A 27,799-nucleotide genomic window follows, 5' to 3' on the forward strand; every position below is an offset into this window, starting at 1 on the left:
ATGTCAGAGCTAGAACCTAACCCAGATCTGACTCCAAAGCCCGTATTTTGAACCTCTAAGCAAGACTATTATTTTAAAGATGACCAGGTCCTGAAAATTGACCTCAGCCCCGCCCCTTCTAGACTACATTCCAGCAGGTATTCCCGGCCCCAATGCCTGCGCAAACTCCGCCACGCCCTTCTTTCCGCCCCGACGCCCTCAAATTGCGCAGGCGCTCTCCTCCCCGGCTGTACTGTCGAGTCCACGCGGAGGCGGTGCAGGCGTCGTCGGGACGGCGTGCTAATGCGCAGGCGCGGGGCTGAAGCTTCGGCCCCTCGGGGAGCTTGGAGATGGCGGCTGCCGGGGACGCTTCGCGGGAGCCGGCGGCCTCGGAACCGCCGGCGGAGCTGCCTGCCTCGGTGCGGGCGAGCATCGAGCGGAAGCGGCAGCGGGCGCTGATGCTGCGCCAGGCCCGGCTGGCGGCCCGGCCCTATCCGGCGACAGCGGCGGCGGCTACCGGAGGTTTGGGCCCTGGCGGCGCCTGCCCCTTCCCTCGGGGGGGCCGGGTGCCGTCTTCCGGGTGGAGCGTCGGCTGCCCTCGCGTCTGCGCACCGGTTCTCCCGCAGTCCCGGGAATCTGCTCCGCGGGCTCTTTCAGAGCGGGCTATAGCCACTAGCGGTTCCGCGCTGGACCCGGGTCTTTCCTCGGTGCACTCGGGTGGCCCAGCTCTCCTCTTAAACTTGGGGGATGCAGCCGCCCTCACCGTCGGGAGCTGCCAGCCAGTGTTGGTCGGCGCCTTAGCTTTCCCTTCCCAGCTGCGCGTCCAGCGGTCCCAGGGGCAGTCTTTGTGTAAAGCTTTTAGCCTTGGGACCCGTGTTCGCAGCCCTCCTGCACCGCTCCGGAATTCATCCACTCAACAAAGGGCGATTGAGTGCATTTTCTGGTTCCGCTCGCTACGTGCCAGGCACCGAGAGAGGCAAATAGGCGGGAGCTGCTGCCTTCATGAGGCTCTCAAGTGTGGCACCTGTTGTGTTTCACATGTTTTAAGTTGACTAACTTGATTCTCACTGTTACCTTGGGAAATGATTAGGGCAGCGTTTGGTACTGGTGTTTTACTGAGGTGGTAATTGAAGACCAGGAAAGGAAAAGGATCTGCTCAGGTTCTTAGCGGCAAGTGTATAAGCTAATCAGGACTAGAATTGAGGTCTGATACTGGTTCACGGCCTTTCCTTTTTACCAACTGCTGCTTCTGTTCCAGGCACTGTCTCACTTTTAGGAAGAAAGGCTGTTACTTCTGTCTTAATTTTTATCTTCCCCCTTTCTTAGGGCAGCCCTTGACTGTGTGTCTTTCATGTATGTACGTTTCTGTCATAATTTTCCACTGTAGTCCCGTAATAATCTTCTCTAGGGTACTTAAAATAGTTGAGATGACATGCAGGTCTTCAGGACTGCCTCTGTAATGTGAAGTACATGTGTTCCTAAAGCTATATCCCATAGTGTTTGCGTCATTGAGCACAGTTTGGAGCTGTCCTCTGCTACCCCTTTTCCTCAGCCAGAAGAAAGGAAGAATGACAAGAAACTGGGGCTGGCAGCCTGTCTTGATATTCATCCTGAATCTGCAAATTCCAGCCACTTTTAATGGTTCTGTTTTCTAGTTTTCTTATTCCTTTCTCAACTTGAGATGCTATAGAATCAGGACGAAAGTTGTTCATTTGTATTATTTCATATTCATGATTTCATAAAGGTTTGTAGATCTGTGCTAAATGGTTGTGGAAAAAGGGTACAAAAAGAACATTCAGAGGTATTAAACTTCTGATCATGGAAAGCAAGGTAGGATGTATGTGCTGTAAGAGTTTTGTGGCAAGAGTTCTCAGACAAGGGACTGTGCTGTGACATGGGCTACACCCTGCTGTGCTTCAGGAGCTTGGACCAGCTGGAGCTGTCAAGACCTTGACTTGAGCAGGATACTGAACGATGCTCAGTCATACCAAGACAAAGCCATTTCTCTGTGCTGCTCCAGCTTGCTGTTTCCTCAGGCCCTGAGTACCACATTCTAAGCAAGTTCGTCTCTGTCTTTTCCATGGCCTGTGTCCTAGCTCAGACAAAAAATGGAAATTGTACTGTAGCTGAAATAGAAGTACTGCAGATAAAAATCTTAGCACCAAATAGAATATTGAGGCTTCCAGTCTGCGTGTGGTCTGTTTCTCCATTTATATTTAGGTCTTTGATATCTCTTAGTGGCAGTTGCACTGTAGAGATTTTACACCTCTTTTTCTCGATGTTATTTTGTAGATTCTTATGGATATTCTGTGTACTTAATCCTATCATCTGTGGATAAAGATGACTTTACTCCTTTCCAGCCTTTATGCCTGTTGTATTTTCTCACCATCTTGCAGTAGTTGGGCCCTTCAGTATAATGTTGATTAGAAGTGCTAACAGTGGACATCTTAGTCTTATTTGATATATATTAAATTTAAATAATCTGCTCATGCACGAGGGAACATATGGGCTTACCTGGTTAAATCATTGACCACTTTTACTTACTTTTCATAGGTGTGGCTAATGTAAAAGCAGCCCCAAGGATCATTGACACAGGAGGAGGCTTCATTCTGGAAGAGGAAGAAGAAGAACAAGGTACAACTGGAAAAGTTGTCCATCAGCCAGGTAAAGTGTATTTTCAGAAAATAGGGATCTAGATTGGTCATTTGGAGTAACATGCATAATTCTTTGTAAATTGATGTTAGTGCCATTCCTATTGTCAGTGAGCAGGTCAGCTTTGTGAGAGGTATAGAGTTTGGCAGTTTTGCTGGTATATTAAAAATTCAAGCTGTTTGGCAATAATTAGTTTAACTTGTGGTTTGTGGACTTATGGTTGATGCTCTCTGTTATTTTAAAATAGGGACAGCCAATATAATGACTTCTGATATACTCCATTGTCTTAATAGGCCAAAATGAGGGGCTTGAACGTTCTACCAAGAGATAAAATTTAGGACATTTTTTTACTGTTTGGAGGAAAAATGGGATATATAGATATCTGTAACTCTATCCTTGGGGAAGCTTAAAAAACCTAGTTTAGTTTTAGCTGTGGCAACAGAAATGATCCATGTTCATCAAGGTAGGGAAGAGTCCTGTCCTGTTACACTGTCTTCAGAAGCTGAGACTTGAAGGATTAAAGTATTTGTTCAGTTTGGGTACCATATTTAAGGGGGATATTGACAGGTGTATAGTGTCCAAAATAGGGTGATCAAAATGGAGGTCTTCAATTGACATGTGAGGAACAGTTGTCAGAACTGATTAGGTTTAACTTAGAGGACTCTTGTAACCGCCTGCAAGTGTAAGTGCTTCCCTGTGGAAGAGCGATTATACTCCCTGTGATTGCTTTGGAGGGCAGAACTTGGAACAGTGGGTGACAATCTCAATACAGTGAGGGAGATTTCAGCCCAGGACCATGCGTATATTTAGCAGTTTGCACTTACAGAGTGTTGGCACGTATTTCATGTGAATCTCGTGGTGACTCTGTGAAATGGAAGAACTTCCCAACCATGTGAATTGCTGCTTCTAAATAGCAAAACAGTGGAGGGGTTCAGGGACGGAAGGACCTGACCAGGATATATTAGAGAAGCACTGTAGGAGGAGGGAAGGCATCGAATTAAAAACCTTTAAAGTCCTTATGATTTTATGGATATGAAGACTCATGGTAACTTTGTCTGCAGATTTTGGACTCAGCTTTGGGCTGTAAAGCCTATACTTTGATTTAACAAGTCACACAACAATTTTTTTTTTTTTAAAGATTTTATTTATTTATTTGAGAGAGAATGAGTGAGAGAGAGCATGAGAGAGGAGAAGGTCAGAGGGAGAAGCAGACTCCCCAAGGAGCTGGGAGCCCAATGCGGGACTCAGTCCTGGAAGTCCGGGATCATGACGTGAGCCGAAGGCAGTCACTCAACCAACTGAGCCACCCAGGTGCCCTAAGATTTTATTTGTCAGACCGTGTACACACATGTAGCAGGGAGGGACAGAGGGAGAAGCAGGCTCCCCACTGAGCTGGGAACCCGATGATGTGGGGCTCAGTCCCTGGGATCATGACCTACGACCTGAGCCGAAGGCAGACGCTTAACTGACTAAGCCACCCAGGTGCCCTGTCATGCAACAAATATTTATTGATAACCTATTGTAATGCCTTCTTGCTTAACGGAGGTTTACTCCTGCATCGATGGTGTGGCTGCCGCATGTGAATAGAACTTGGGTAGTGAGTTTGTAGAAGTTAGAGAAGGTGTGTGTGTTGGTTTGCACAGTGGCATGTACACAGAGGGCACAAGACTGAAGGAGTCAGGCCACTCCACATTGGTAGGTGGCAGCTTTAATTATCAAGGGACCTTAGGAGGCTTGTCTTGGGTGGCTGCGAGATGAGGACATCTCTGCATCCACCTGCCAAATCTTAACAGTTTATACAGAGGCTTAAGTGGGTTCAGTCCCGTAGTCAGGTCAGATGGCCTCAACGACACCTTACTCTGTCAAGGATTTGTCCTTGCAACAGCTCCCACTGTGGGACTGGTGGGCAGAATGAGCATTCCAAGAACAGAGTAGGGGATGAGGAGTGTAATTGCCCAGGTCTGCCTCGCAGGTCAGCTGGCCATCATGTCTTCTCAATTACTTCATTAACAGTGTCCCCTTTGGGAGACATTAGAAAAGGCCCTCATTCTCTGGGCTGACTTAGCTTGGGAGAGGGAGAGAGACTGTCTAGCAGACTCCCCACCCTGAGCATGAAGCCTATTGTGGAAGTCTAATGACTCCTGAGATCATGACATGAGATCAAGAGTCAGACGCTTAACTGGCTGAGCTACCTGGGCGCCCCTATATCATGTTTTTTTGGTTAGTTTTTAAAGAGCTTCTGCATAGTTGAGAAAGATTAAAATTATTTGGGCCATTAAATTATTTAGGTCATTTGCCTATAAAGCAAAGCCTATCGAATGCTTTTATAATCTAGAATAGAGGTTCCCCATGATCACTAGGAAGCTGATAAGGGAAGGGGGGTGGTGAAGGACTATTAGTTATGAAATAAGTCATGAGCATGGCAACTAGTTAATATTACTGTGCTGCATATTTGAAAGCTGCTAGGAGAGTAGATCTTAAAAGTTCTCATAAGAAAGATTTTATAAACTATGTATGGTGACAGATGTCAACTAGACTTATTGTGATAATTTTACAATATATATAAATATCAAGTCATTATGTTAGACATCTGAAACTAATACAGTGTCAGTTATACCTCGGAAAGATACACGTGTACACATGAGTACTTGTGCGTGCATACATATATGGATGTGTGCATGTATTCACACATATATGTACACACATGTGCATGTATTTCTTAGCTCTGTCCACAGAAAGGGCCTTGAAGTGAAGAGAACCCAGTGGCAGTGAGCATACCTGGTGTCCAGATCTTGGACTCGGATACTGTCCCCCCACCGAAAGGAACCAGGGCCCTACAGAGAAATAGCTGATTCTAGGGTTGGGGCAGGATGGCCACCAGGTGAGTTTGGAACATTCTGTAATGCCAGAAATACGTAAGTGTTCAAAACTGATAGAAGTGTGTCGCACAGCTTGAAAGGACTCCTGCTGGCCAAATCTGAGACACTTTGAGCACCAAACTCATTAAGGACACTACTGAGTGGTAATGCCATTGGAAAAAAATTAGGAATCTGTGTCTATATCTATAATTAATAGGTACATGAGTGAATGAATGGTGGGGAGGGTAGGCTCTTGCTTACACTAGACTGCCAGTTTCCACGTGATAAATTTAAAGGGAGTAAAGGAGTAGAAAAGTCACCATGATGAACATTTAAAATTTTCCATCATAAAGACTTTTTAAAATTAGGAAAATGCACATTTTATGGCTTTTGATTAATATTGCTATCCAGTAGTCTCTTAATTGGTATGTCACACCTGTTTTTCTCCTTTCTAACACATTTTAATAATCAATTTTTTGAAGATCTTTGACTGTATTTTTAACTCTTGTCTGTGGCTATGCCCTGCTAACATTCGAGAAGGAAGAGTGGTATTTTTGTTAGAGTTTGGAGATTAGTGGAATTAAGGGGTGCTGTAGTATTAACTGACCTTGATGTGTTGAAAGTAGGTAAGGGAAGGCAATGATAGGAATATGTCGAACCAACTGTGGACAAATAATGACTGCCTTCTTCTTTCCACTGGGAGTTGTGGCAGTTCTTAGAGCAGGGGGCTTGGCAGTAGCAATCATCCTAAAGACATACTTGTAAAACTGCAGACTTGCTGAGAGAACCAGTTCTAGAGGATAAAGATCCTTAGGTATTTGAAGTCCTCAAAAAAATTGAGCTTTACTGAGAGTATTTCTGTGCTGGGAGCTGAAGATATATAGCTAAATATAATCTCCACTCACAAGTTTACAATCTCATTGTTGAGATACTGGCTCTCTTGGTGGTGATGGAGTAGAATGGAGGGGGACAAAGTTTCCCATTTGAGAGTGAATTCTGTGTTGTCTCTTCTAGTGTTGACTTGTTGACTTGCTCTTGACTGCCCTTTCCATGTTGTCTGTTAGTGCCCGTCTCCCTGTCTGTAAGACCCCTCCCCTTTTTACTCTGGCACTGCCCTCCTTTTCCTTTTTTTTTTTCCTCCCCTCCTTTGTCCTCTCAACAATATGGTGGTAGACTGAGTAACAGTTCCCACTAACACATTTTAGTGGATCACTGTGGATCCCATGATGTATTACCATACATAGCAAAAGGGACTTTGCAGATTGATTAAAGACCTTGAGATGTGTGGGAGATTATTCTGTATTATCCAGGTGGGCCCAGTGTAATCACAGGTACTTAAAAAGCAGGAAAGAGTCGCAGAGAGATGTGGTTATGGAAGAAGTCAGAGTGATGTGAGTAGCTGCTACTGCCGGCTTGGGAGATTGAGGAAGGGAGTTAGGAGTCAAGAAAGGCAGCCTCTAGAAGCTGAAAATGGCAGGTAATAGATTGTCCCCTAAAACTCCTGGGAAGGAATGCAGCCCTGCCCTTGACTGTAGCCCACTGAGACCTGTGTCAGACTTAGAAACTACAGATCTGTAAGATAATAAATTTGTGTTATTTTAGCCAGATTTGTGGTAATAGGCTACAGCAGCAATACAGAATGAATATAAGCATCCTACACATGGTTTGGGGTTCAAATGTACTTGATGAATTGATAGTTTTTTTTTTTTCCTAAAAAAATTTTTTTTAAAGATATAAGGTTATTTAATCATGGTTTTGTCTTTCATGTAAATGTATTTATGTCCGTTAAAGAGTACATGCTGATAAACTTAAGATATGGGAAAAATATATTGTTCTAAGTCACAAAAAAGGAAACCTAAAGAATTAACCTTTCTTTCTTTAGGACCTGTTATGGAATTTGATTATGCAATCTGTGAAGAGTGTGGTAAAGAATTTATGGATTCTTACCTTATGACCCACTTTGATCTGGCAACTTGTGATAACTGCAGGTACTAATTTCCGATGACGTTCTCAATTGCTAAAGTTTAGTGTTAGCATGTAGGTTTAGGGCAAAACAATAATTAGATCCATGTGGATTTAATATTCTTAGTAATTATGATTTTCATTCTAGCTGTTTCCTAAAATTTCTCTGGTTTCCATTTTGCCAAAGAAATACAGGAGGTTTGTGTTTATTGTGGTGATGATGTGCCCTGTACGTAGGAGGGATGGCCTGGTTTGGCCGTAGATCTGTCTTCTTTTCTGTGGGCCTGGTGGGTCTTTACCATCTTTAAGTAGCCAGTTCCTAAGTCTTTTCTTCCCCCAGGCCCTGCGGGTCCCCTGTGTCTTACTCCAGGGTTTGTGGACACCTTGGTCAGAGGTTTGGGGCCTTCAGTGACAGGAGGGGAGTGAAGGGGAGAGAAGAGATGAGGAAAGGTCACATTCTTCTCTCCTCCTTTTCTTCTCCTCCTAGGCTCTGTCCTCTTTGTCAACCCAGTTTAATGCTTCTCATGTCACATGGTTGTGTCCCTGCTGTTTACCCTGCATGTCCTGTGTTATATGTGGTAATTTAGTTCCCAAAAGCAATCCATCCGTACTTTAAGAAGTGACAGTACTGTGGATCTTAACCACTGTGTGTCAGTGGGACCAGAGACCCCATCTGAGATTCTTACTTAGCCCTCTTCTCTGTTCCCCGGTCCTCCTTGGACCTGCTACCCTAGATCAACTGCTCACCTACCTGGAGGACCTGCCCTTTCTGAGTCCCTGCTGTGGCTGTCGGGAGACATCCCCACTGACTTGTTGCTGGATAGAGTCCTGGGAAGAGGCATGGGAGATGTTGCTGGTCTCACGATCAGATCTGTGGCTAGAAATGTTTCCCACCTGTTGGGAGTTACAAGTTAAAACTCTTTTCCCACTGATACACAGTGGTTAAGATCCACAGTGCTGTCACTCTTTAAAGTCTGGGTGGATAGCTTTGGGGAACTACATTACCACATACAGTCTTACTTACATGAGAAGATGGAAGCGCCTGATGTATCAGTTAAGAGAAAGTTGTGTAGTAGTCTGGAAAAATTCTTTTAAACTTTAATTAGGAACACCGCCCTTTACCCTGTTTCCTTTCAGTATCTTCAAAAATTTTAATTTTAGTAGAATGTCATTTATCTGTCCCCTCTTTTAGCTTAAAATTCCAAGTTATTTAGCTCTCAAAGTTCTTCACAATTTTTAAGTCTCCCCTCCCCTCCCTGACCTATACCTCATTTCAGTAAAGGCCAGCTTCACTGGCTGTTTCTTTTTATCTTGTGTTTAATTCCAAATCCATTTGGCTCTGTGTTCATTCCATATCCTTGCTTCACCCCCTCGTCCCCTCGCCCACCACGGCTTCTGCTGAGGCCACCATCAACCCTGGCCTGGAACACGGCACTGGTGGTCTTCTGACTGGCCTGTGCCCCCCACTTTGTACCATTGTCGTCTTCCACGGAGACATTTTAGTCAGAACCTTTCAAAGGTTTTTAATCCGTGTAGACTAGAACTGTCTCTACACTGCTTACAGGGCTTCCACCTGTCTCAGACTTGATCCTCCTGCCTTCCACCTCCTGCTCCCCGCCCGCCCCCTCCTCACCACCGCTCCTTCCTTAAGCCTTCTGGTCCCACCAGCTCAGTTGCTGTGAGTCCAGTTGCAAAGTACACTCCTGCCCTAGAGCCTTTGCACTTGCTGTTCTCTCTGCTCAAGATGTTCTTTCTCCAGCTGTTTAGAATGTTCTCTGACTTTTTAAGGGCCACACTCAAATGCCCCCTCATCGGTGGCCTTCTTGGATTACCCAGTCTATCAGAATTTCTGTTCCTTTACCATGCTTTGTGTTTCTTTATAGGACTTTTCTCTGTCATTGTGTTTGCTTATTGAGTGTCTTCTCCTAACCAGAATGGGAGCTTCATGAAAACAAGGCTTTGTTTTCTTCTTTGCTGTTTTTCTGATACCTTGAGTAATACCTGGCATGTAGATGGAGAACAAATAAATGAGAAGAACTGTGTAACTGACTAAGCCTCCATTTTTACCTTGGCTTTGAAACAACTGAGCCAGTTGGAGACTAAAGTGTATTGGGCCAGTTGGACCTTGTATACTCAAATTCCTTCTATCCCACTGACCCTGACTTTATGCTTTGATTTATGTTTTCTTACCCATTGAGTCTTAATTCTCATTTACATTTTCTATACTCTTAGTAATTTCAAATCCATTATGGCGAAGAGCTACTTTATTTTTTTTTTTTTAAAGATTTTATTTATTTATTTGTCATAGAGAAGCGAGAGCAAGCACAGGCAGAGGCAGAGGGAGAAGCAGGCTCCCCGCCAAGCAAGGAGCCCGATGTGGGACTCGATCCCAGGACGCTGGGATCATGACCTGAGCCGAAGGCAGCCGCTTAACCAACTGAGCCACCCAGGCGTCCCGAAGAGCTACTTTAAATAAGTAGAAAAGAAATTCTTACTAAATGACCGGGATCTGCTGCTAATCTAATATAGCTTCTCCAGATTAGTAAAAGATAAAGTATCTTAATGTTTAGAATTTTTATGCTGCTAACTTGACCATGAGAGTTGAAGAAAAAAATTTTTTTTTTTTTTTTAGATTTTTAATTTTTATTTATTTTTACTAACATATAACGTATTATTTGCTTCAGGGGTACAGGTCTGTGAATCACCAGAGTTACACATTTCACAGCACTCACCATAGCACATACTGTCCCCAGTGTCCATCACCTAGCCACTCTACCCCTTCCCCCCACCCCCCAGCAACCCTCAGTTTGTTTCCTGAGATTAAGATTCTTTTGGGGTGCCTGGATAGCTCAGTGGGTTAAGCTTCTGCCTTCAGCTCAGGTGGTGATCTCAGGGTCCTGGGATCGAGCCCCATATCGGGCTCTCAGCAGGGAGCTTGCTTCCCCTTCTCTCTCTGCCTGCCTCTCTGTCTGCTTGTGATCTTTCTCTGTCAAATAAAAAAAACAAGAGTCTTTTATGGTTTGTCTCCCTCCCGATCCCATCTTGTTTCATTTTTTTCCCTCCCTACACTTCACGACCCCCTCACCCTGCTTCTCACATTCCTCTTATCAGGGAGATCATATGATAATTTTCTTTCTTTGATTGACTTGTTTCACTGAGCATAATATGCTCTACTTCCTCTAGTTCCATCCATGCCGTTGCAAATGGTAAGATTTCATTTCTCTTGATGGCTACATAGTATTCCATTATATATATATATATATATATATATACACACCACATCTTCTCTATCCATTTATCTGTTGATGGACATCTATGTTCTTTCCATAGTTTGGCTATTGTGGACATTGCTGCTGTAAACATTCGGGTGCACATGCCCCTTCAGATCACTACATTTGTATCTTTAGGGTAACTGCTCAGTAGTGCGATTGCTGGATTGTAGGGTAGCTCTATTTTCAACTTCTCGAGGAATCTCCATACTGTTTTCCAGAGTAGCTGCACCAGCTTGCATTCCCACCAACAGTGTAGGAGGCTTCCCCTTTCTCTGCATCCATGCCAACACCTGTCATTTCCTGACTTGTTAATTTTAGCCATTCTGACTGGTGTGAGGTGGTATCTCACTGGGGTTTTGATTTGTATTTCCCTGATGCTGAATGATGTTGAACACTTTTTCATTTGTCTGTTGGCCATTTGGATGTCTTCTTTGCAGAAATGTCTGTTCATGTCTTCTGCCTGTTTCTTAATTGAATTATTTGTTCTTTGGATGTTGAGTTTGATAAGTTCTTTATAGATTTTGGATACTAGCCCTTTATCTGGTATGTCATTTGCAAATATTTTCTACCATTTTGTCAGTTGTCTTTTGGTTTTGTTGACTATTTCCTTTTCTGCACAAAAGCTTTTGATCTTGATGAAGTCCCAATAGTTCATTTTCACTCTTGCTTCCCTTGCTTTTGGCGATGTTTCTAGGAAGAAGTTGCTGCGCCTGAGGTCGAAAAGGTTGCTGCCTGTGTTCTCAAGGATTTTGATGGATTCCTGTCTCACATTGAGGTCTTTCGTCCATTTTGAGTCTATTTTTGTGTGTAGAATAAGGAAATGGTCCAGTTTCATTCTTCTGCATGTGGCCATCCAATTTTCCCAACACCATTTATTGAAGAGACTGTCTTTTTTCCATTGGACATTCTTTCGTGTTTTGTTGAAGATTAGTTGACCATAGAGTTAAGGGTCCATTTCTGGGCTCTCTATTCTGTTCCTTTGATCTATGTGTCTGTTTTTGTGCCCATACCATACCATCTTGATGATTACAGCTTTGTAATAGAGCTTGAAGTCTGGAATTGTGATGTCGCCAACTTTTTTTCTTTTTCAACATCCCTCTGGCTATTCAGGGTCTTTCCTATTTCAGGAACCTTTCCTGGTTCCATATAAATCTTAGGATTATTTGTTCCATTTCTTTGAAAAAAATTAATGGTATTTTGATAGGGGTTGCATTAAATGTGTAGATTGCTTTAGGTAGCATGGACCTTTTCTTTCATGAGTACTTTGTAGTTTTCTGAGTACAGATTCTTTGCCTCTTTGGTTAGGTTTATTCCTAGGTATCTTATAGTTTTGGAAGCCTGCTTCCCCTTCTCTCTCTGCCTGCCTCTCTGCCTGCTTGTGATCTTTCTCTGTCCAAAAAAAAAAAAAAAAAAAAAAAAAAGATGGTTTTGGGTGTAGTTGTAAATGGGATCGACTCCTTAATTTCTTTTTCTTCTGTCTTGCTGTTGGTTTATAGAAAAGCGAAACTGATTTCTGTGCATTGATTTTATATCCTGACACTTCACTGAATTCCTGTACGAGTTCTAGCCATTTTGGAGTGCAGTATTTTGGATTTTCCCCATGAAATATCTTATCATCTGCAAAGAGTGAAAGTTTGACTTCCTTTTTGCTAATTCGAATGCCTTTTATTTCTTTTTGTTGTCAGATTGCTGAGGCTAGGACTTCTAGTACTGTGCTGAATAGCAGTGGTGATAATGGACAGCCCTGCCATGTTCCTGACCTTAGGGGAAAAGCTCTGTTTTTCCCCTTTGAGAATATTTGCTGTGGGTTTTTCATAGATGGCTTTGATGATATTGAGGTATTTACCCTCTGTCTGTACACTGTGAAGAGTTTTGATCAAGAAATGATGCTATACTTTATCAAATGCTTTTTCGGCATCTATTGAGAGTATCATATGTTTCTTGTTCTTTCTTTTATTACTGTATTGTATCACATTGATTTGTGGATGTTGAGCCAACCTTGCAACCCAGGAATAAATCCCACTTGGTCGTGGTGAATAATCCTTTTAGTGTACTGTTGGATCCTGTTGGCTAGTATTTGGTGAGAATTTTTGCATCCATGTTCATCAAGGATATTGGTCTGTAATTCTCCTTTTTGATGGGGTTGTTGTCTGGTTTTAGGGTCAAGGTAATGCTCATAAAATAAGTTTGGAAGTTTTCCTTCCATTTCTGTTTTTGAAACAGTTTCAGGAGAATAGGAATTAACTCTTTAAATGTTTGGTAGAATTCCCCTGGGAAGCCGTCTGGCCCTGGGCTCTTGTTGGGGGATTTTTGATTACTGCTTCATTCTCCTTACTGGTTATGGGTCTGTTTAGGTTTTCTCTTTCTTCTTGGTTCAGTTTTGGTAGTTTATATATCTCTAGGAATGCATCTATTTCTTCCAGGTTGTCAAATTTGTTGCTGTATTGTTGCTCATAATATGTTTTTAAAATTGTTTGTATTTGTTTTTGGTGTCGGTTGTGATCTCTCCTCTCTCATTCATGATTTTATTAATTTGGGTCCTTTTTCTTTTGTTTTTGGTAAGTCTGGCCAGAGGTTTATCAGTCTTACTAATTCTTTCAAAGAACCAGCTCCTAGTTTCTTTGATTTGTTCTCTTATTCTTTTAGTTTCTCTTTCATTGGTTTCTGCTCTGATCTTTATTATTTCTTTTCTTCTGGGTTTAGGCTTTATTTGCTGTTCTTTCTCCAGTTCTTTTAGGTGTAGGATTAGGTTGTGTATTTGAGACCTTTCTTGTTTCTTGAGAAAGGCTTGTATTGCTATATACTTTACTCTCAGGACCACCTTTGCTGTGTCCCAAAGATTTTAAACAGTTGTGTTTTCATTTCCATGAATTTTTAAAATTCTTCCTTAATTTCATGGTTGGCCCATTCATTCTTTGTAGGATGCTCTTTAGCCTCCATGTATTTGAGTTCTTTCCTCTTGTGATTGAGTTCAAGTTTCAAAGCAGTGTCGTCTAAAAATATGCAGGAAATGATCCCAATCTTTTGGTACTAGTTGAGACCTGATTTGTGACCCAGGATGTGATCTGTTCTGGAGAATGTTCCATGGGCACTAGAGAAGAATGTGTGTTGTGTTGCTTTGGGATGGAATGTTCTGAATATATCTGTGATGTCCTTCTGGTCCAGTGTGTCATTTAAAGCCTTTATTTCCTTGTTGATTTTTGCTTAGATGATCTGTCCATTTCAGTGAGGGGGTGTTAAAGTCCCCCACTATTACTGTATTATTGTCGATGTGTTTCTTTGATTTTATTAATTGGTTTATATAAGTGGCTGCTCCCATGTTAGGGGCATAGATATTTAAAATTTTTAGATCTTCTTGTTGGACAGACCCTTTAAGTATGATAGAGTGTCCTTCCTTATCTCTTATTATAGTCTTTGGCTTAAAATCTAATTTATCTGATATAAGGATTGCCGTCTCAGCTTTCTTTTGATGTCCATTAGCATGGTAAATTATTTTCCATCCCCTCACTTTAAATCTGGAGGTGTCTTTGGGTCTAAAATGAGTTTCTTATAGATATCATATCAATGATATGATATGATATGATATCATATCATATCAATGGGTCTTTTTTTTAATCCATTCTGATACTCTTGTCTTTTGATTGGGGGCATTTAGCCCATTTACATTCAGAGTAACTATTGAAAGATACGAATTTAGTGCCATTGTATTGCCTGTAAGGTGACTATTACTGTATATTGTCTCTGTTCCTTTCTGGTCTGTTACTTTTAGGCTCTCTCTTTGCTTAGAGGACCCCTTTCAATCTTTCCTGTAGGGCTGGTTTGGTGTTTGCAGATTCTTCTAATTTTTGTTTGTCCTGGAAGCTTTTTATCTCCTTCTATTTTTAATGACAGCCTAGCTCAATATAGTATTCTTGGCTGCATATTTTTCTTGTTTAATGCTCTGAGTATATATCATGCCAGTCCTTTCTGGCCTGCTAGGTCTCTGTGGATAGATCTGCTGCCAATCTAATATTTCTACTGTTGTAGGTTACAGACCTTTGTCCCGAGCTGCTTTCAGGATTTTGTCACTGAGACTTGTAAATTTTACTGTTAGATGACAGGGTGTGGACCTATTTTTATTGATTTTGAGGGGGTTTCTCTGTGCCTCCTGGATTTCGATGCTTGTTGCCTTTGCCGAATTAGGGAAATTCTCTGCTATAATTTGCTCCAAAATACCTTCTGTCCCTCTCTCTCTTTCTTCTGGGATCCCAATTAGTCTAATATTGTTTTGTCTTATGGTATCACTTATCTCTTGAATTCTCCCCCTTGTGATCTAGTAGTTTATCTCTCCTTTTCTCGGCGTCTTGATTCTCCATCATTTGGGCTTTTATATCACTAATTCTCTCTTTCTGCCTCATTTATCCTAGCAGTAAGAGCCTCCATTTTTGATTGCTTAAAGATTTATTTATTTATTTAAGAGAGAGTGAGTACACAGAGCGAGTGGGAGAGAACCTACGTTGAGGGAGAGGGTTAGAGCGAGAGGGACAAGCAGGATCCCAGCCAAGCAAGGAGCCTGATCCGGGGCGGGCCTCTATCCCAGAATCCTGGGATCATGACCAGAGCTGAAGGCAGATGCTTAATGACTGAGCAACCCAGGAGCCCCAGGAAAAACTATTTTAAAATAATGTTTTGGCATGTACGCCTCTAGGTTGTTGGACTATTTAGAAACATAGTTTATTTAAAATAACTAATACAGTACTGGACTTAATTTGTTTTCAGAGATGCTGATGATAAACATAAGCTCATAACAAAAACAGAAGCCAAACAAGAGTACCTTCTGAAAGACTGTGATTTAGAGAAAAGAGAGCCGGCTCTTAAATGTATTGTGAAGAAGAATCCTCATCATTCACAATGGGGTGATATGAAACTCTACTTAAAATTACAGGTCTCTGATATATTATACTCCTTTTAATCCCTCGATCAGGGGAAGTTTTAATGGTAGACTTAGTAGTTTAGTTTAGTTTTGCTTATAGAGTTAAAAAGATTGTTTTCCTTCTGTTGTTCTGTATATGGGTCACAGTCTTAAGTAATGACTTTTTGGTGTACTTCGGGGCAAATACATTAGGTAATGTTACTGGTACAATTTGGGAGCTAAGTTGGGAGTAAAAGTTGGGCCCCATTTCCCTACCCATCCATCCTTCACTGAAAATCCTAAAAACTTTCAGGAATTTCACAGATGCCTGAAATCTAACTCCACTTGGGAAAATGCTCAAGTGTCTCTGTAACTCTCCTGTGTCTCAGAGTAGATCTTTTCAACTCCTGGTCTTGTGGTGTGTGGAGATAGTTACTGCTTAGTGTGAGTGCCTTGGGTCAGAGCCTCCCATATCTATTGCAGAAGAGTACAGACATCCTACTTTTGTGCCATTATTAAAAAAAAAAAAAAAAAAAAAAAATTGAGTGGTATTGCTTTACAGCAGGTTGATTAGAAAATACTAGAAAATCCTAGTAGCTTCAAATAAATTTAAGAAACTACATTGTAAAGCCAATCGTTTATTGAATTTTATTAAACCTGAGGCAACATTAATTAGAAGAATCACCATTATTTTATGTATCATTAAAAATGAAAAAATGCCAACCTAATGCCTTGTTATCACTTGAAGCTTTTATCTTCTTACTAAAATAGTGCCATTAGATTTATCATAGTCTTTTTTATTTTTTGCTGTATATTATGCTTGTGCATACATATATAAGAAATGCAACTACACCAGATTTATTATAGTATTCGTAAACTTCTTTGCATTCAGAGTCCAATTCTTCTGAACCACTTTGTGACTCAGCTGTTAAAGCACTGGTGAGCCAGTTGCTGTTGCTGCAGCATTTCAGGGGTGTAAGAGTGTGGAGAATGTGATGTTTGAGAATTTAGGAAACACCAGGATATTGTTTGATCATGTCAGGAGGAAATTTGAGTTTGGCTACCTTGATTGGTATTTTTGTTCCCTTAATGTATTGTGAGAGAGGTCCTGAGCATAATTCTTAGTGTGTTTGTTAGTCTTCTAAACGTGAATAAATATTATAAAGAGTAAAGATACTAGAATGCAAAGTTTTTAAGCTAGAATAAAGACTTTAGGTCCTTCAGGTACCAGTTAAAACGAAGAAAAAGTTAACATTCTAAAGATCAGAAGTCAGTACTGGACCGAGGAAGAGGAGAGCAGTAGTGACGGATTCTCTGCGGAGAGAGGTTTCTGGAGATGACCTCCATATTCACATAGGCTGTGGCTGACTGGTCTGCAGATTTTTTTGGTGAGTGTGACAAAACTCATCCGATCCACTTCTGTGGATTCATGTGACAACAGAGAAACAATTACAATCAGAGCCCAGCTCTTGTACTTACCATCTAATTCGGCATTCATTTACTGAGGTTCTCTAGGCTTAGATAAAGATGTTATTAGAGTTGTTTCTTAGCACAATTTAAAATCTTCAGAATTTCAAATACTTATAAAATCACCCTTGAGTGAGATCATGTTTTGGTGTCCGTGGATTTAATCATTATGACATTATAATACTTAACTCTGAATCATGGCTTATTTAAATCTGGATTCTGTGTTGTAGATTGTGAAGAGGTCTCTTGAAGTTTGGGGTAGTCAGGAAGCATTAGAGGAAGCAAAGGAAGCTCGACAGGAAAACCGAGAGAAAATGAAACAGAAGAAGTTTGATAAGAAAGTAAAAGGTAAGTGGAGGGGTGCCTGGCTGGTTCGGTCAGAGCGTGAGACTCTTACTCTTAGGGTTGTGAGTCTGAGCCCCACGTTGGGTGTAGAGATTACTTAAAAAAATAAGGTCTTAAAAAAAAAAGAAAAGAAAAGGAAAAGGAAGTGGCTACATTGATCTCATGAAGGACTGTATTTTACTGACTTGCAAAAAGACTTTACTAAGTAGTTCTTGTTTAAAGATCTGTCACCGGTAGATTGGAATGTTTTTTTATTCAAAGATAAGACTGAAAGTTTGCCCTCAAACTGAAAGTCTGAGGCTCTTGGTGCAAACTTCAGAGTATTGCAGTTCTAAAAAGCATGTAAATCCTCTCACAGTGAATTATGTGTTTATATAGGAACAATGGTAGAGCAGGGATATATCCTTGGTCGAGGATTTGGCATCTGTTCAATCTTAAATATGATTAACTGGGTTATAAAAATGATATCCACCAGCAAACCTTTCAATTGCTTAAAATGAAAAGATCATGCCTAAGTGTTAGTCCTCTAATTGAGTAGCTAGAAGGAGCCTTCTTATGTTAGCAGGTCTAATCGTTCTTTTTTTATATGTGAATAAAAGGTAGAGTGACTTGTTACATTGGTAGTTATTAGTGACGTGGGACTGGAAGCAGGCTTTCATAACCGAAAGTCTGCATTGGTGTATTCATTCCTTTGTCAGTACATCTGTCTGTCCATTCCTTTGTCCATCTTTCTCTGTACCTGTACACCCATCCATGTATGCCTCTGTGCGTAAGTCTGTCCAGTCATCCATCTGTCCAGCCATGCCTCTGGTAGCGTCACCAGGCACTGCGCTAGCGTCCGTGCTGGGGGTCGAGTCAGTCAGAAGAGAAAGTAAGCTTAACCCTCTGTGGGAGTGTGGTCAGTGCTGATGGCGGGCAGCGGGGGCTGGCATTGGAGCAGCAGGAGCACTCCGTGTAGACCGCCGAGTCCCTGGATAGCATCTCGCTCAGTAGGCATCCGTGTTCTTCCACAGGAGTTGTAGAGGCCCGCTGTCGTGTGGGGTGCGTCTGGATGGCATGTATCTTATGTATTTACTGGGTTTATATACATCCATTTAAAATGAGTGTCTTAGCCATAATAAATAAATTTGCTTATGTGTTTAGGATTTAGAAGAGGTTTTGGAAGGTAGCTCAGATGCGTTAAATATTACAGCAACAAAAATTGTAAGCCTGCCTTGTTTCTTCTTGTGAGGATCTTTTTTCCCTCTTTCCATGACAAGATTGTGTGCAGTGCAGAAAGTCTGGGAAACTGTGAATAACTTGTAGTAGTCTCCTGCCCAAAGACCATCAGTAGTGACATTTTAATGTCTGTTTTTCTAGTTCTTTTCTACACACAGACTCTTTAAAAATATTTCTTAAAAAAATGGAAGCACCATTGATACTTACATTTATCAAAACCCTTATAATAAACATCCTCACATATGTCTTTATATAAAAGTCTAGTGACTTAAGAGGCCAGCTCCTGAGTAGGGGCAAGCGCACTTCTCTGGCTTGGTTAGATTTGCTATGGCAAACTGTGCCGTCTAGAAGCATTTCATTGAAGAGTCTTCCCCATGTGAGCCACTGCTGTACCGGATCACTGGAAACCTCGGCAAGGACCACCTGAGGGGCTTTGGAAAGACTTTTTTCAGTTTAGTCCTGTCCTTTGATCTTCCATTAGACTATGTTCACCTGAGGTTTTGCTTCAGCCCTTCCTTCTTCTGGCATCAAGGAGAGCCTTGAGGGGGAAAGTAACAGAAGCTTGAGAGAGGACTGCAGAGTTGCAGACTCGTTACAGACCAGCCTGGGGTTGTCGGTAACTCTAGCTACCTGAATCGTTTCCACTCTTCCCTCTCTGCTGCCCCTGAAGCCACTTCCTGATGGTGTTTTGGTGCAGACTATAGTATATGGATAAAGGCATTAGAAACTGAGACCTGCAAAGTGATGAAATACTTCAAAAAGGAGGGCGATCTGTAATTTTTCTTTAGATACGATCTCTGTAGTTTAGTCGAGAGGTCATCTGAATGGGGCTAAGTTCCTGTAATTTGGCTAACAGAAGATTATAGGATCTGTTTTATACTTTTTTCTATAAGAATGAAGATAACAGTTCTTTTAAGATTTATATAATTTTTATAGGTATTAAAGAAATATAAACTCAAATGTAATTGGCTTTTTTTCTCACTACATTAAACTGCTATTAATTACCAGATAAAGCTATGTTTTTTTCTCTTCCTGGAAGAGTTTTAATTTGCCCTGAATTTTTTCATGGACCCTTAAGACTGGTTTCTTAAATTCATTTCCTTTCTTGTTGGGATGAAGCATGTCTTTTTGAGGAAATTTTTCGGAGTGGATGTATTTTCCAAGTTCCTCCAAACCTAAGTGTTTTCCAGTTTCCTTTGCATATGAAAACCTGAGCACGCTCTCAGTCGTAAAAGCATTGCTCTGTTGTCTTATGGTATTTTCCTGTGCAGGGGTCAGTGGGGTACCCTGTTTAATTATGGCTTCTTCTCGTTGGTTTACTTTAGAGGTCGGTGAACAAGTTCCAGTTCTCCTGATTAGGCTGCGAAGGGCTGAGAGTGGAGTAGACACTGTAGAGATTAGGAACAAGCAGTTTACCGGGGAGTTTGCTCAGAACAGAGAGAAATAAAAGCAAGTCTAAAAGTTTTTTAGTTGAAAAGAAATTGGAACCTGGTTCCTCTTGGTCTTCTGATTTTGATCCACAAAGAAGCTGATACAAAGCTTACTTCTTTATGGAAAGGTAAGAGATTACATTTACCTGCTTTGAACATGTGATCTGCTTAGCAGTTTGAGAAAGTACTGGTTTTACTACAGAAAAAATTTAAGTATAAATAGTATAAGGTATTTATAAATATAGGCAAAGTAAAAGGCAAGAATTGTCAGCAAATTCAAGTTATTACAGATCTCTTAGATCCAAGGAGACAGAAGTAGAAACAAGGGCATCACTGCTGCTCCGTTTAACTGGATTTCAAAGAATACACTACATGCTGCCTTTGATCTGGATGAGAACTCTCATTTGGTGCTAATACATAAAATGTTTTGGGCTAACTTGCATGCCTCTCCACAAATAAGGTGGAGATGAGTCTTTTCTTTAAAGTTAGACTCCGTTTTCTCTTAGTACTGATAGAGGTAAGCCTTCTAAAAAATGGAAAAGAATTCTTCATTGTTACTCTGCACTTTTCCTCCCAAAAGGGTGGGTAAGAAAAGCCCCCTTTGGAGTGTGTGGACATTTTACATTCTGGGCCTGTGGTTCTATTTATGACCATTTTTGGGCTTCTCTCAGCGGAGTTTGAAGGACACAGTTCCATGTTCCTTTGCTTCAGTGTATGGAGGAGGACAAGATAAGATCAAAGCTTCATGTTATTTGGATATTTCCTTGTGACTTTTCCTCTAGTTAACAAGGAGCACCCTATGTCACAATTTCTGCCCTTCCATCAAGTATATAAAAATGTTTGGTCTCCCTCAGCTAGTTCTCCTGTAAGTTTACCTCCTAAATAGGATTGGGCTTCTTTGAATACAAGCCGTCTTTTTTACAAAAGTGTAGGATACAATGCAATAGAAGAACTAAAGGAAAAGAAGCTATATCTGTTTAAAAAGACTAACTTAATGCAATACAATTATAACTGAAAAAATGTTATAACTTAGAAGAAAGTTTAATAATGTTGCTGGATACAGGATAAATATATATAAAAACCACCTTTCAAAAAAAGGCAAATAAAATACACGTTTCAGAGTGGCATAACCTAAATTTTTCATTGAAACAAGGATTTAAAGGGAAACTTCTTCAGGTAAAAAGAATATCTATCTGAAGATCTCCATAGCAAGACTGTTTATGGTGAATATTTTTATACATTTCCAGAGAGGTAGTCCACAGCTTTCTGTGCTGTGAAATTCTAGGCTTGTGGGACTAGGAGGTTATAACCTGGTAACCTGTTTTGTTCTCCAGCTCAGCTAGGCTTTCAGTGCTGCCTGGCACGGTGCCCCCTCCTCGCTCCCAGGGCTCCTTAGCTCTCCCACGGGCCTAGCGAGGCTCTCCTACCCTTCTAGGCTCTGACTTTTCTGCCTCCCTCTTCTCACTCAGCAGTAGGTGGTTACCTCTACTTTCTGGAAGTTTTAAGTTGCTTAAATGAAGTAATGTAAAAAACTCAATCTTCATTTAAAAATTTTTGTTTTCACCAGATGTTGTTATTTTGCCATATTTGTTGACGTGCACACACACACAATGTGGACCCATTAGAGTTGCCTGAGGACATTGTAATGAATATTTCAACGTGTTCTCTCCTGTAAACAGTGGCATTCTGTGTAACTGAAAAGCAGTGTCAAACTCAGTAAAGTTAATATAATGCTATTGGCTAGTATGTCCTAGACATTCAGTCATTCTGATGTCCTTCACAGCTTTTTAGTTGCTGGATCCAAGGGCCAGTCAAGGGTGGTGCCTATCTACTCTTTTAGGTCCTCAGTGGTTTTCTTTTCAGACTATTATTGACATTTTTGGAGACTGCCAACAATTTGCAGACTGGCCCCATTTAGGTTTATTAGCAGCTTATTTTCGCACAATTAGATTGTGGGCATTTTTGGTAGGAGTCCTTTCCTGGTGATGTGTCCATGTGTGTCACATCAGGAGACACATGCTGTCAGCTGAGAGATCTTCTGTTTGCTAGCGTGGTTGGGGCGGTGTCTGCTAGATTTGTCTGTTTTCTGGGTATCCTTTTCCCATTATAATTACGAGGAAATCTGTGGGGTGCACTCTTTGGTACTGGGTGAGCATCTCCTTCCTTAAGTCTCACTCCTGGGTTTTAGCACATGGCATGACTCTTGTTACTAGGCTGGATGTAAATGGTGACTTTCTATTTCTGTTATTCTTCCTATAATTATTATTTGGCTTTTAGTATTAAGTCGGATTCATGGATTCTTATGCTCAAATCAGTGTTACAGTCCATTCCTGTTACTTTGAGACTCAAATGGTCTCAGATTTGGCCCCTTCAAGCTAACTCCTTTTTAAGTTTTTATTTGGAAATAAATTCAAAAAGTTCCAGAAGATTGCAAAGAAAAGTATAGTATAGAGGATACAGCAGTTACATCCTTTCCCCAGAGTGATCTGCAGCATCCTTTCTGCCATTTTATTATTGGTATGGATTCATGAATTCCTGTTCTTCTCCTTGGTTTTTGATTCATTTCTGTACTTATTTTGGTGTTAAGATTGAGATTTGGGCCAAAAGGAATCTTTAAGCAAGCTCCTCTGTCCTTTTGTCATGTCTTGTCAAGGATTTCTGCTTTCTAGCACAAAACATGTGTATTATCTGTATTTTTATGTCTGCCCCATATATGTTATAAATTAACACCTTGAGTACACACTCACATACCCAGTTTTAATCTAGGATTTTAGAGTTCATTCTCATTTTTTCCCCTTGTTTGTAACTCCCTTCTCTGACAGTGAGAGACCTGATTTGCACTATCTGTAATATAGTTATTCGACTGATGCCCCTGTACGTAATTTCCCCCTCACTCTTCACTGTAGGGAGCTCCTCACTTTTCTTGGGCACCCTCTTCCCCACCACAGATGCCTACTTTACTTGCTCCACTTAATGGCTTTGGGGACTAGATTGTTCAGGAAGGGAAAGAAGGCAAGAAAATGATCAACATACCAGTATTTTAGTACTTCCTTATCTTCTAGCACAAGTTTTTTCCAGGAGTGTCTAGTAAATACTAAAGATACGGCTTTATTTCTTGTCATTATTCTTGATACGCTAGCTGAAGGATGGGAAGAAAAAGCCATAAAGTCAGTGAAAACCTTATGTACAATTATGACCAATTATGGATAGTAAACTAGATTTTGTTGTCAGTATTGTAGTGGTAAGCAAATAGCTCTCTTCTTTCTCTTCCTGAGTTCACATAATGCTCAAGTTAGAGGTTAGTGTTTAGCAGTGACTGGGTTGCAGTCAGATTTTGAGAGTTTTCTCAGTGGAGTAAAGGAAAAGCAGATGGGATACCTTGTATCAGAACAGATTTGGAGGGGAGCTATTGGAACTCAAACAGGAGACCTCTTCTTGTCATTGACCGAAACCATGAGGCATCTGTGCTAGTCAGCACATGGTTTCATTTTTTATTTAGAAATACCTTAAGGTTTAAAAAAAAAAAAAAACAAAAGGGCTTTCTAGATATGTCTAGAAAAAATTGCCACCTTCAGAATGTGACAGAATATAGGAATACAGATTCTTGTTTGGATGAAGACAATTTTCCCCCTAGTTTGGAAACTGTCTAGAGGTGTGTATGCTGCAGCCTGAAAACAGTGGTCTGAGATCCAGGGCTTCTCACACCAGAGGTGGGGAAGGGCAGCATGGCTTTCATGGTTAACAGGAACATGAGCCAGACCACGCCTTCACCATCAGCTAGCGGTTTGATATTAGGCACAATGAATGTAACTACTTTGGGCCTTGGTTTTTTCATGTTAAAATTAGGATGGTAGTTGTACTTCTCTCAAAGGATTGTAAGGTTTAAATGTGTTTATAGATAAAGTGCTTAGAACAGTGCCTGGTACATAGCACTCCCATCTGTTTATCCTTAAGATACAATAGGGCCGAAATACAAAGGCTCAAGTATTTTGATACTACTTATAAATCTAAAGAGAATTAAAGAAAATGTGTGATCGCTTAGTGTACAGTGATTTTTATGGTTGAGATTATGTAACGTACTCTTCCTTAAGTAGCGTGCTATCCGAGCTGGGCTTCATGGATCACTGGTCAGAATAAAAAACTGTAAACGACTTGTGTTGCTTTCTGTTCATTAAACCAGAAATTGAAGTTATTAGCTTGTTAATTTCCAGTTAACACTAAGCATTTGGTTCCTTCAGGTAATGCAGTGTGAACTTTCTACATGTGATTGGCTTAGTTACTTTTCAAAGTATCCAACAGTTTTTTTTTTAATGACATTTTAACATGATGAAATGGAAAAGTTCTAAGCTCTGGAATAGATGCTAGCATAATAGCAGACTTCTTGGCTTTCTAGTTCTCTTGCAAGCAAAGGTTGGCCTGCCTCTTATAGAAGCGGCCCCTAATATACAGAACTTTGAAATGGGTCTTGTCCTGAATTATCCAGCTTACTGATCACCCTCCCTTTCCTGCTGTGGCATCATTTTTCTTAGCTACTTGAACAAATCCTGTTTTTTGAAATCCTCTTTTACTCATCTTCTGAATTTTTTGTTTTACTGTCCCTCTAACCCACTTACCCCATTTCTCTATCTCCCATTTCACATGGCTCCAACAGTGAGTAATTTCACAGACCAAGTTGGTTAAGGCTATAGAATCAATTTTGATTTGTTATAAAATTAAAGGTATAATTACGTTACACCTTGGTGGATTTGGGCTTCAGCTGAATAGTATCACTGAAAAACAGCTTTTATTTATTTTCTTAGAATTACGGCGAGCGATAAGAAGCAGCGTGTGGAAAAGGGAGACAGTTGCTCATCAGCATGAGTATGGACCAGAGGAAAACCTAGAGGAGGACGTGTATCGGAAGACTTGTACTGTGTGTGGCCATGAGCTGACCTATGAGAAGATGTGACTTAAGTTATTCACAGATGAATGGGACACTCGTGTAAATAACGCTTCTGGAAGAAATATATATGTTACAGCTTCAGTTTCCGGTCTGGTTGTGGGCAGATACTGGGTCTGTGATTGCTTTTCTCTATAGTAGTTAAAGCCAAGGGGGTGGAATAGGTTCAAAAGTAAGCTTCGAGCTAAAGTTGAGAAATACACCGAACCAAACCCTAGATTGGAATAGGAGGAGGAACTTTTGGTAAAGACAACTGAAGTGAATTTTTCTAGGAAACAACAGGGACAGTAGTAGATCCTGGCCCCAGAGGCTAGCCAGGTCTTCTAGACCCTGTCTCCACATGAGGGAGTAGGGAGCTGTTGTTGGACAAGGCCTGACAGCAGGAATTGAGTCATGGCAGTCTGATCATGTTTTTGGTATCCTTATGGCTTATTACCATAGGCCCTAACATCCTTGTTGAGGTAGCCCTTTTCAAATCTGGATTAAAATGGAAAAACAGCCATATTGTCTTCTTGATCAGAAAAGGTACTAAGTGTATCCTAACTTGCTAACATTTTACAGAGCACTTACTGGACCAGGCGGGTGTGATGTGAAATGGCTTACAGGGATTCTCATTTAATCCTGGGAGGGAAGATAATTTGTTTATTTCACACTTCTAAAGGAAGTGATACTACAACCTGACATCGCCCCAGACATCTGGAACAAGATTAGTCACTTTTGCCTGTCTTGTCAAAAGATCATAAGGTAGTTACAGCTAGTAAGAGGATTTGTGCTTGATTATAGGATCTATGCAAGATAGACAGATAGATATACACACACACAAAACCTGTTCAAGTTAAATTGGATATTATCAAGTTGTTCTTTGACTTGGCTTTTTTAGTCCTGTTGCTACAAATAGAAAAAATAGGAAGTTTATATGTTTATATGTAAAGGAAGGTGTATCATCTTCCTTTCTAGATCAGCTCTCCTGGAGAGGATGCTTGAAGAAAGGCAAATCTAAACTAGTCCAACTCAAATAGAATTTTGAGACTGTAATTACTAATCATTCTCTAAGAATTCAACATAGAAATATTTACTATATTAGTCCAGTGTTGAGATATATATATATATATATATATATATATATTTAAATGTGCCATGCTAATTACTGACTGGTTCAGAATGGGCAGCAAGATGCTCCTGGGTACCACAAAAAAGCTTCCAGCTTGATGTTAACAGAGTAATGAGGGGGTCTAGGCAGCTGTATTAACTGCATGGGCAATAAAAAGCCTTGAATCCCAGGAACTTAGGTTCAAATTCCTCTTTTATAGCTGTGGGCATTGGGTACGTTGCTTCATGGGAGTATTCTGATCTGCTGGATGGGCACAATCATCTCGCAGAGAATGGTTGTGAGGATTAAAGATGGCCAATCTGTGGCATGTGGCACTTGAACACGTAATCTCATCAGGACAGCACAGTTCTAGATTTGTCTGGTTTCCCGTATGCTTCTGTGCACGCTTTCATCACTTGAAGAGGATCCCAGTATCCAGAGAATACTGACCACAGAATGTATTCTACCCAGGTTGGCAAGTTTTTTCCTCATTTCTCATTTTTAGGTATAATTACAGATTAGTAAATTATATAACAAACTATTAAATACTTTCCAGGAAGAGCAAGCAAACTTACTTTCATATGAACCACTGCCTGCATTATTCCTGGAAGGGAGATTGAGAATCAAGGAAAACAAAGCATATGTTTGTTGACTCTGACAAAGGAAATGTTAAATGGCATTGATAGAGTATTCAACAGAATATTGATTTCTTTGCGAGGTATGGTAGTGAGCTGCCATTCTTTTGTCTGTATGAGCTGCTTGAGTGGGGAAAGCAGCTGCTGAATGTTTTTGCTCTTTCCCTTTTTTTTGAAATTCAACTTCCAGTTTTTTCCATAAACTTAGCTACCAAACTGTACAAGAGCAGGGTCCCATCAGTGAATTCCTGTGAGAAGCAATATTACACGTGAAGAGAGGATGCAAGAGAAAAATTCCTCTAGACTTGGGATCCAGCAGGTATACCAGCCAAACTGCAGGTACGCTGAGCTAGGGAAGGCTACAGGACAGTGTAGGGTCAGTTTCCAGAGCCATAAATGGTTATTGTTTTGGCCTCTTGAGGACAAGAGCCATGTCTGACTTGTGGGAAGGAGGAACAGCATAACCAAAGAATATTTAGACAAGAACCTGGGTTTTGGTCCCTTTCCTGCTGGTAACTTAACATTCTTTGTTTAAATGGTTGGTATTTAAAAATCCTAGGAATTCTTCTCTCTTGAGTAGAATCTCTTCTCTCTTTAGCTACTAAATGTGGGGTAAACCAAAGAAACTGGATAATAGGAAAAATGCTAATGCATGCCTCTGAAATTTACGATGCAGTAAGTTAACAATACCTGTGTTGCACAGATGCCCAGGAATACTACTTACCAGTTGTGGGGTTGTTGATAAATTTTTAAGTTTAGTAAAGTCTTAAAATGCTAGCGATTTGCAATGTCAGGGAATCCCTTAGACGTGATTATTTCATGTGTGTGCTTATCTGAGCTAAGCTTTAATACCCTATGGGAAACAGGCTCATGAATTAGTAATTACTTGGACCAAGTTCTTTAGAAACAAAGTCCAAACCTACATAGAATTCCAAATACAGTTTTAGCTAGTCTAGCTACTTCTGTTGCCAGTTCAACATGTACTTCCCTAGTGGACCTTGGACAAATCTGAGACTAGAGGAGATGACCAGATGGCTCCAAGGTCATGGTTCCCACAGCTG

General features: G+C 40.8%; 1 protein-coding gene across 2 annotated transcripts; it reads left to right on the forward strand.

The window, feature by feature from the left end:
- The first annotated feature begins 205 nt into the window (after window positions 1-205).
- Window positions 206-27,660, forward strand: XPA (XPA, DNA damage recognition and repair factor). 2 transcript variants are annotated; one of them, XR_004277266.1, is made up of 7 exons: window positions 206-501; window positions 2,533-2,643; window positions 7,372-7,477; window positions 15,482-15,647; window positions 17,312-17,429; window positions 19,970-20,202; window positions 24,874-24,962. XR_004277266.1 is itself a non-coding variant. In XM_032306627.1 (6 exons), exons 1-6 carry the CDS (start codon window positions 330-332, stop codon window positions 25,020-25,022), a joined length of 822 nt encoding a protein of 273 aa, XP_032162518.1. In that variant the 5' UTR covers window positions 208-329; the 3' UTR covers window positions 25,023-27,660. The 2 variants fall into 2 exon arrangements, 1 of the variants encoding a protein (XP_032162518.1); XM_032306627.1 differs by lacking the exon at window positions 19,970-20,202 and having other exon boundaries at window positions 208-501; window positions 24,874-27,660.
- Window positions 27,661-27,799: the final 139 nt, after the last annotated feature.

This window comes from Mustela erminea, chromosome 12 (assembly GCF_009829155.1).
Source record: "Mustela erminea isolate mMusErm1 chromosome 12, mMusErm1.Pri, whole genome shotgun sequence".
NCBI lineage: Eukaryota > Metazoa > Chordata > Mammalia > Carnivora > Mustelidae > Mustela > Mustela erminea.